This window comes from Hyperoodon ampullatus, assembly GCF_949752795.1.
Source record: "Hyperoodon ampullatus genome assembly, chromosome: 14".
In the NCBI taxonomy this organism is placed as follows: domain Eukaryota; kingdom Metazoa; phylum Chordata; class Mammalia; order Artiodactyla; family Ziphiidae; genus Hyperoodon; species Hyperoodon ampullatus.
The window spans coordinates 64,889,830-64,899,390 of NC_136927.1; the positions used below are offsets into that span (position 1 = coordinate 64,889,830).

The window sequence follows — 9,561 nt, forward strand, 5'->3', positions numbered from 1 at the left end:
GTAATGGCTATGTCTTCCTACTTTTCACAGGGCACTAGTGAGAATAAAACACAAGTACTCTGCTGACTTAATACCATGCTTAGCACATTGTAAGCTCTCAATACATGCTATTGTTATTATTTCACATCTTAAGGGGTAGGTGATCTCTGAAGGGACCACACTCCGCTGTTATCTGTTGTTATCTGAGTTGGCCCTGGTTGCTTCAACTGCCTCTCTTCAGTAGCTAACAGGGAGGGAGAGGGCTGGTCCTGTGAAGTCCCGCCAGGCACTCTGCCAGTCCCCAGCTCAGCCTAGCTCCTACGGCCCTGGCAGGGCCTCTCCTCACCTACTGGGGCTGCACCGGCACTGGCCCCTGCTCAGCTTCCTGTCTCCCTTATCTACCCCCAACATGTGTGCTCTGCAGTGGGAAATGCTACCGCTTGCTTCCTTTACTCAGCAGGACCCTCATTCTTTAGGCCGCAGTCAAATCCCAGCAGCTGGCCCTGTGCCCACTCTGCTCAGGGGTTTTCTGCCCCTCAGCCACCCAGGCCAGATGCAGCAGAGGCTCTTCCCCCAACCCTCACCCCTGGCTTTAGAAAGGGAATGGGGACGCCCCTTAAGCTGCCCCCACTTACCAGCTTCCCCAGCCCCAGTACTCTTTGTTCTCCCTGTACCCAACCCCATACACCCATCCTCTTTGAGTTCCAATCTCTGCTCTGAACTTCTCAACTCTGTGACCTTGGGCAAGTTAATTACACTTTCTATCCTTTAATTATCCAATCAGTCACATGGAGACAACGAGCCTGGTGCTATCTGCCCCAGAGGAAGCGATAAAGGTGTAGCACTTAGTATAAATTTTTGGCACATTTTATATTATACATAACATAAATATTCAAGCACGTTGGAAGTATGTGTTCAAAAATATACTGATGGAGAGTTATCTCCTCACAGTTTTGAGATACTATGTGGTGGTTAAATTCACAAACTTTGGCATCAGAGAGATGTGGGTTCAGATTATAGCTTTTGCTATATGACCTTAGGTAAGTCACCTACCCTCTCAAAGCCTCAGTTTCTTTATTAGTAAAATGATGTTAATGAAACCCACCTGGTAGGGCTGGTATATGAATGTGAGATTATTTGTGTAGAGAGCTTAACACTGTTCCTAGCCACGATAAATGTTACCTATAATAATTGTTGTCTCTGCTATTTAATTTTCAGGACACTGGTGTGTGAGGAGGATGCTTGGGAAATAGCTGTAGCTGCTGCCACTTCTGTCCATGACAGATCTTAGCTTGGTGGGAAAGATCTCTCTGTAATTAGCTCTGTGCATATTGGTGTGGATCCACTTTAACCCCAGTGACCCAGGCCCTATCTGCTTAGATCAAGACTCACAGCTCTCAATTCCAAATTGGTTCAATCATATGCTTTATTACCCTCCATCCCAAAGTACCCTTCTAAGCCCCCAAGGGAGAAAAAAGGCAAAGCAAAAATGCACAAACTCACTAGGAATCAGAAAAAGCAAAGTAAAACCAAAACAAAGTGCCATTTTACACCCAACCATCTGACGTCAATGGCTAGCAAGGAGGTAGACCTAGGGAACTCTCACGCACTGCTGGGGTATAAATTGGCCCAACCTTTTTGTAAATCAGTTTGGCAATATCTAGTAAAATTGAAGGTATGCATATACCCTATGACTCAGCAATGCTACTCCCAGGTTTGCACCTACAAAAACTCTCCCACCCATGCACAAGAAAATGTTTATAAGAACATTCATACCAGCACTGTTTATAACAGCAAAAACCTGGAAAAAAGACTGTAATGTCTAACAACAGGAGAATGGATAAATAAATTGTGATACAGTCATAAGATGGCATATTACAGAGCAGTGGAAATTAATGGACCTACACAGGGCAACATGAATGAATCATTAATATGTCAGGTAAAAAAAGCAAACTGCAGAGAAATACGAGCACTTCAATACTATTTCTATAAAGCTCAACTTATGCAAAATACCACTATATATTACTTAAGGATATATGCATATGTTGTGCAAGTATACAGAAATGCAAGGATATAAAAAATAGCAAATTCTGATTAGTGGTTACTTTGGTGGTGGGGCACGGGGGAGAGAGATGCAGTTGGGGAGGAGTACAGAGGGGGCTGCAATTATATTGGTAATATTTTATTTCTTATGCTGAGTAGTGGGGCCTTGTATGTTTGTAATAAAATTCAAGCGTGAATTAATTCTTCAAATATGAATTATTTCATAATTTTTTTTTACAAAAGGCAAGACAATATAATTGGCAGTGATTTAAGTCCTTTTGCTTTCCTGAGTCCCAGTCCAGGAAAACAAGGCCCCCATTCTCCTTCTAACTAGACCACTTTGACGAACTGGAAAAAACTTTGTTATTTCTATGCTGGTTTATAACAACTGAGAGGTGAGTACGGACACTCTTGCATATTTTCAGCTCAGAGACTGGGAGTCTGGTATGTGCCTAGGGTTTGCCCCAATTCTGCTATGACATCTACTCTCCCTCCAAGAAACAGTACATAAAATAAAAAGTTAAAGTCCCCCCTCAGCCCTTTATCTAATCCCATTCCCCAGAGGTAATCTCTACAGATGGTACCCTTCCAGGCATTTTCCCTATGCATATATAAATACATAGATACACACATAAAGTTTTTTTAAAATATAAGAATGGAATTAAATATGGATTACTTGGACAGAAGTAAAAATTTTAAACTAAAAATATATGGAATTTTACTATATGTATCATTTACTATATAAATTGTTCTACAGTTCCTTTTTTCATTTATCAGTCTCATGTCAACACATCAGTTCATAATGTGTCTTCTACCACAATCTGTTACTTAAACTTCTATTTTTAATTCAACAAGAGATATACGATCACATTCTAGATGCAAAATTTTCAAACAATACAGACAGAGTGATAAAATCCTTCACAAAATAGAGTGAGAAAGCCTTTCACAAGATTGTCACCCCTAACGCATACACCAAACACACACACACACACATGCACACACACACACATACACTTAATCTCAGGCCCCTCCCTGGAGATGAACTACTGCTATATTTGACGTACATCTTTCCAGATTCCTTTACTCCCATAAAGAAATAGGTTGTTTAGTTGTTGTGTGCGTGGCTGACACATAAATGGTTCTAAACTGTACATAATATTCTGTAACTTACTCTTGGTAATTTATGCATATAATCATTATCTCACTGAGTCATCCATTAGCTGATATTTATTATTTATTATGCTATTATTTATGATGTGCACTGTTCCAGGCACAGTAGCAAATAAGATGGACAGCCTCTATCCTCATGGAGCTTACATTCTGATGGGACATTCAGACAATAAACATGTAAATGAATAAGTAAAATCATTTCAGGTAGTGCTAGGTAATATGATGAAAACAGAGTGGGCATTGGGCAGAAAGGGTTTTTTTAACAACTGCACGGTATCCCACAGTATAGATTAACATAGTTTGGGAGAGTGACTTTCAAATTTTTCTACTTGCTTCCTAGAATAAGAAATAAACTTTACACTGCTACCCAATATCCACCATAGAAATATACACACACAGAACCAACACACACACATATACAACTGAACAAATATTTCATGAAATAATGTTTACCCTTATTAAGGGTGATGCACTGAAAACTTTTATACTGTTCTATGTCATTCTTTTATTATTTTTTTTAATTCCTTACATCTCTCTGAGCCTCAGTTTCCCCACCAGGAACATGCTGATCTCAACGTTCTAGAATCTGCTCTAAGTTGATGCCCCACCCCCTGACTCAGCGAAGGCAGGACTTCTCTCTGGCCCTTCTCCCCCTTTTCCGCTCCCTGTTCCTCAGAAGTGGCCAGGGAAAAGGGAAAAGGCAGGTCCCTGCAGGCAGGAGAGTGTGATTCAGGGTGGGGCAGAGGGAGGGAAAGAGAGAGGCCCGCCTCCTAGTAGGAAATGAGACTGGGTAAGAGTAACACTTTATAAGCCTGCCGACCTCTTTCTCTTCCCATGCCCTGGCCACCTTCCAGCCTCCTCCGTCCAGTCTCCTCCCCTCCCAGACAGTCCTCACTTCTTTTTCCCCTAGGCTGCAGTCAGCCTGAGCCCCCAGCCTGCCAGAGCCAAGAGTCCAGGTGGGGTAGAGAACCTCAGCTACAGGATGTTGACAACACTGCTGCCCCTGCTGCCACTACTGCTCCTGCCCCGCTGGGCCCTCTGTAGCCAGGAAGCCTCAGATGGTGAGTCCAGGGCACATCTCGTGCCCCGGGATGGTTCTGGAGACTCTCAGCCTGTCTGGGTACACAGGCAAGACCAGAGGGGAGCTTATCCCACAGTGTCTGTGTCTGCAGCTGGCTGGATCTCTCCAGGGGGCAGGCAGGTCCTGGGGACTGGTTCGTGTCCCAAAGCCAAGGTGAGGAAGCATAGTTCAGCCCCTGGGAAGGGGGAGATGCAGGAGGCTGGGGGGAAACAAGAATGGAAAAATGGGAAAGGGGCTTGTAGAAAGGGTGAGAGAATTAGCCATGGGGAGAGAGGAAAGATGGGGCGAAGTCTGGAGAGGGAGGTCTGGGGGTGATGGTGGATGGAGGTGAGTTTAGGGAAGATGGGAAGAGACTTAGGGATGAGACGAGAGATGGAAGGAATGAGAGACACTGGGAGAACTGATGGGAGACTTGGGGAAAGACTGGGGCTGAGACCTGTGAGGCAGAAGAGGAGACTAGAGAAGGTGGAGGAAGACTGGGGGCAGCTGGTGAGGGGAAGCGCAGGGGAGAGACAAGCTGCGGTGGATGGGAGAACTTGTGAGAGATCAGGCTGCCACAGTGGCTCCATTTAAGCAGGGGAGGGGAGTTACTACCTTGCACTGTAATTGCACAGGGGCCTCGTCTCCTCTCTCCCACAGCCTCTGTAGCTTCAGTCTCCCCCTCAGAGAGGGAGCAAATAATAACCAGTATTCAGTCAGTGCTCACTATGCTTAAGACGTGTATTGACTCATTTCACTCCCACAAAATCTTTACAAGGTGGGTGATATTATTACCTCCATTTTACAAAGGAGGAGACTGGTCAAAGCAGTTAAGAACCTTGCCTGGGGGTGACCCACAGAGCAATACTCGTTCACATCTGCAGACACAGAGCACAACTTCTCAGAGGCAAACGTGGACGAGACACACGCCCCCACGGAGATTTACAACGCCAGACTCATTCCCCCCTCAGACATTCTCTGGGCACCAACTCCATGCCAGGCCCTAAGTAGGTGTAGGAGGCAGAGATAACCAGACATGATTCTGTAGCCTATAGGAATGGAAGCCTATGTGTTTGGAGACAGTTATGCAGAATCTGGGATCGCTGAAACTGACCCACTGTGTCTGGGAGGGTAAAGAGGAGAAGCATTAGGAAAACTTCTTCAAGGGGAGGGCAACAGAGCTGGGTCTTAAAGCATGAACAGAAGTTTGCCAGGAGGCACAGCAACCCTGGCATGCTATTCACATGTTACCTGAAAGGCAGCATGACGGACTCCAAGTACTTTGAGGTACTATCTAAGCACAGGGAAGAGGCCAAAAAAGGCAGGTGGGGCCCAGTCTCCGGCAGCCTTGAATGTCAGGCTAAAGACTTTGGACTTGATTCTATGGACAGATATCCTATGGGGAGACAGTATAGTTGAGTGGCTAAGAGTGCTGGGCTCAGACTGCCTGCATGCTAACCTTGACTCTGCTATGCCACTTTCACCTGTTTTCCACATGGACTGGGGTTAATAACAGTAGCTACTGCATCAAGTTAATGGAAGGAAGGCACAAATAAGATAATGATGCATGTAAAGTACAGTGCCCAGGTCATAATAAGCACCTAATGGCTATTACTATTGTTGTTGTTGATAGGGGACTGTGTCCCTGGAGGATTTTTAAGCAGAAGGACATAATCTTATTTCTGGGCCAGGTGGAGGGCAGATTAGAAGGGGTGAGACTGAAAGATGAGTGGAGGGGGGATGAGGAAGGAAGTTACTACTCCAGGACAGACGAGAACCACTAAGGCCTGAAGTGGGGCAGTGGCAGAGGAGACAGAGAACAGGAGATGGAATTGGGACTTCATTGTAGGTCAGGATTTGTTAACCAACCGGAAATGGTGGGGGGAGGAAGGGGTGAGAGAGAGAAAGCAGACCAGAGTGGCTCTTCCACTGACCGTCTGGATTATCCTGGGGCAAGTGGCTCCTGCACTTCTAGCCTCAGTTTCCTCATCTGTAAAAACAAAGATAATAGCCTCTGTCCTGCCTTCCTGGCAGGGTTCCTGAGAGCGTCAAATGGAAGGAAGGGTGGGAGGGCACTTTATGGTTTAGGAAGGGCCAAGAAGGTGGGCGGCCGACCTCTGGGTGAGGAGTTATTATCTCGGGTTACACGCCGACCCCTCCCACGCCGGCCTGGGCCCGACGCGCTGACTCCTGCCCCCAGGCCCGCGGTACCTCCACATGATCCAGGACTCCTACTTCCGCAACCCCTCTCAAGTGTGGCACCGGGGCAACGCGACGCTGGGGGAGGTCCTGACGCACGTTCTGGAAGGCCCGGGCAACAACGTCTCGATCCAACAGCTGCAGCCCTTGCAGGAGCCCGAGAGCTGGGCTCTCACAAAGAACAGCCTGAATCGCTACCTGCAGGAGTTCCTAGGCTTGGTGCAGGTGGTGCACCACGAGCGGGGCGTGGCCTGTGAGTGACGCACGAAGGGGCGGGGGCTGGCGAGGGTGGGCCCTTGAGGTGGGAGGCGCGGCCTATGGGCGGGACATAACTGGGGGGCGGGTCTGTGGAGGAACCGGGCGGGGCCAAGTTCTGGGATGGGTGTCCTTGCCGGGCGTGGTCTTTTTGCCTTTGCTGATTGCTGGGTGGGAGATTGAGGCTGGAGAAGAGTGGGTGTCCTCGCTGACGTACTGTACTGTCCGTCAGGCCCTCTTCCTGCTGGCATGACCTCGGGGTAGCCCCTGTTAAGAGGCCCTGTCCTGATCTACCCTGCACCCTGAAAGCTCACTTCCCCCTGACGGACACGCCCCGAAACCTGACACCCTTCCACATAGCCCCCTGACCCTGAATCCCCCTTCTACAGTTCCTCTGACCATTCGCTGCTTCCTGGGATGTGAGCTGCCTCCTGAGGGCTTGAAAGCCCGTGTCTTCTTCGAAGTGGCTGTGAATGGGAGCTCCTTTTTGAGTTTCCAACCGAAGACAGCCTCATGGACAGCAGGGCCTCAGGCACCTTCCAATGTGGTCACCTACGCCATGGAGCAGCTCAACAAGTACAATCGTACTCGGTACGAACTGCGGCAATTTCTGCAGGACACCTGTGTGCAGTACGTGCAGAAGCACATCACTGGGAACAACTCGAAAGGTATGGTGGGATCGGGGAGGGTCCTGTGTGTTGGGTGGGTTCCAGGCAAATGCGTGGACCTGAAGGATGGATACCTTGAGCAACAGGAGGCCCAAGGCTGGCGGTTTGGGACAGAGTACACACACCTTCCGTAAATTGGTGAACTAGCCCTCCCTGCCCCGCTTCCTTTGGGGAAGGAATCCCTTGGGGTTTGATTCAAACCATGGACTCCTTGGGGGTATGTTCTTCAAGCTAACTCTCCGCATGTTCTGCAGGAAGCCAAGTAGGCCGCTCCTACACTTCGCTGGTCCTGGGCATCCTGGTCGGCTGTTTCATCATCACTGGAGTGGCTGTAGGCATCTTCTTGTGCACAGGTGGACGGCGGCGGTGTTAATTACTCTCCAGCCCTCTCTGAAAAAGAACTAGACTGATGGGGCCTGGCAAAGGAAGATCTCAGCTCAGTGCAAAACTGTGCAGATTCTCCATCTGGGACATTATACTCCAGAAGATTTAGAATGGCAGCTCATTTCTTCTCCGAGACCCGCCCACCAAGATTTTGAGGGAGGGGAGGGGAGGAGTCTAGGTAGACAGGGTAGTTGGTTTGCTAAGAACCTAAGAACTGGCACCTTCACTGAACTGGTCTGAGAAGTGAATGCTTATCTATGTTTGTGGAAAACAGATGATGGAGTTGGGGAGACGGAGGTGGTCTGTGGCTCACCCATCTTCCAAAGACAGAATCACCTGAGGCGTTCAAAACACATAACCAAATAAAACAAGTCATCCACAACCCAAACAACCAACATTCAGTGCTTCTGGGTATGTTAGACTTGGGAAGGGACACTGGTATTATACAATAGAGGTAGAAATAACCAGAGAAATGATGGAAGTGTGCAATCGAAGTAATATGGGAGCAAGGAATTATTAATTAATCAATTAATAACATTAATAAGATTCCTTACTTATGAATACAGCATTATTATTTCCTCTACTTTGCAAAACTTTGGGGAAAGTAGCCTATACCCTTTGCTTCTGCTTCCTCACCACCCACTCTCTCTTCAACCCACTGCAATCTGACTTCTCTGTAAACCGCTCTAAGATCATCAATGACCTCTAATTGTGAAACCTTCATCTCCCATGATATCTGCAACATTTCACTTTGTGGACTAGGACTCTCTTTTTACCCCAACTTCTGAGACAGCATACTTCTCATCTTTAAAAAACTGTTCTGGCTGCTCAATCAATCCCATTGCCTATGTCATCTTCCTCAATTCACCTTTGAAATGTTGACTTCCTTTTTTTGGCTCCTTTTGTTCCCCTTTAAACTGTACCCTTTCTGGTGACCTACTAACTTCCATGACTTCAAATACTGTCCCTGTTTTACCTCTATGAGCCAGGCATTTAACTTCTTCAAGTCTTAGTTTCTTCATAAACGAAAGGTATAATAAAATATACTAAAAGGGTATAATAAAAACAATACCTATCTCATAGAGGCATTATAAGTATTAAATGAGATAATATATATAAGGTAACATATATATACTCAATAAATATAGCCCTTGCTGCTGACCTCCAGACCCCCCCATTTGCCTTGCTTCTTGAAAATCATCTGTACCTTAATATTTTGCAGACATTTCAGAGTCAACATGTTCAAAATGAAATTCCATATCTGTCTCCCCAAACCTGGTCTCCCTCTTCTGTTTACTCTCAGTTAAACAGAATTACCATCAAATCATATCAATGTAGAGACCTCACTGTTAACCTTTATTTACTCCCTTTTTATCCCAACCTATAAAATACAATATCTGTAGAATCCTCTCCCTCCTTTCCACTCTATTGCTTTTGTTCAAGATATCATAATTCATCTCTTTCTCTCTGGTAGGCACAGAGGTGTACCACCCAGTTCTGCCTTCAAGGAAGGATGTGCTGTTCAGCTACAGGAAGTATAGTCAGCAGATATCCTCTAGCTGCTTCAGTTCCTTTAGGGTCTGCCTCACCCACAGAGAACAGTCCTGCACAAGGTCATGCTCATCCTGGGGCTGTCTTCATCCAGTGCCTGAACGAAGCAGGGGGTATAAAGTTTCAGCCATTCTGACCCACTGTATTTCTGATGAGCTGTGTTCATTCCAGAGCTCCTCACCAGGTTGGCTGGGTCTTTATTGGATCTACACTACAGTCTGATTTCTTCCTCTATTCAATCCTGCTTCCTCC

General features: G+C 46.6%; 1 protein-coding gene across 1 annotated transcript; it reads left to right on the plus strand.

The window, feature by feature from the left end:
* Positions 1–4,174: 4,174 nt before the first annotated feature.
* Positions 4,175–7,747, plus strand: PROCR (protein C receptor; the record flags this gene model as incomplete). Its single annotated transcript, XM_079719743.1, has 4 exons — positions 4,175–4,253; positions 6,453–6,704; positions 7,096–7,374; positions 7,629–7,747. 4 exons carry the CDS (start codon positions 4,175–4,177, stop codon positions 7,745–7,747), a joined length of 729 nt encoding a protein of 242 aa, XP_079575869.1.
* Positions 7,748–9,561: the final 1,814 nt, after the last annotated feature.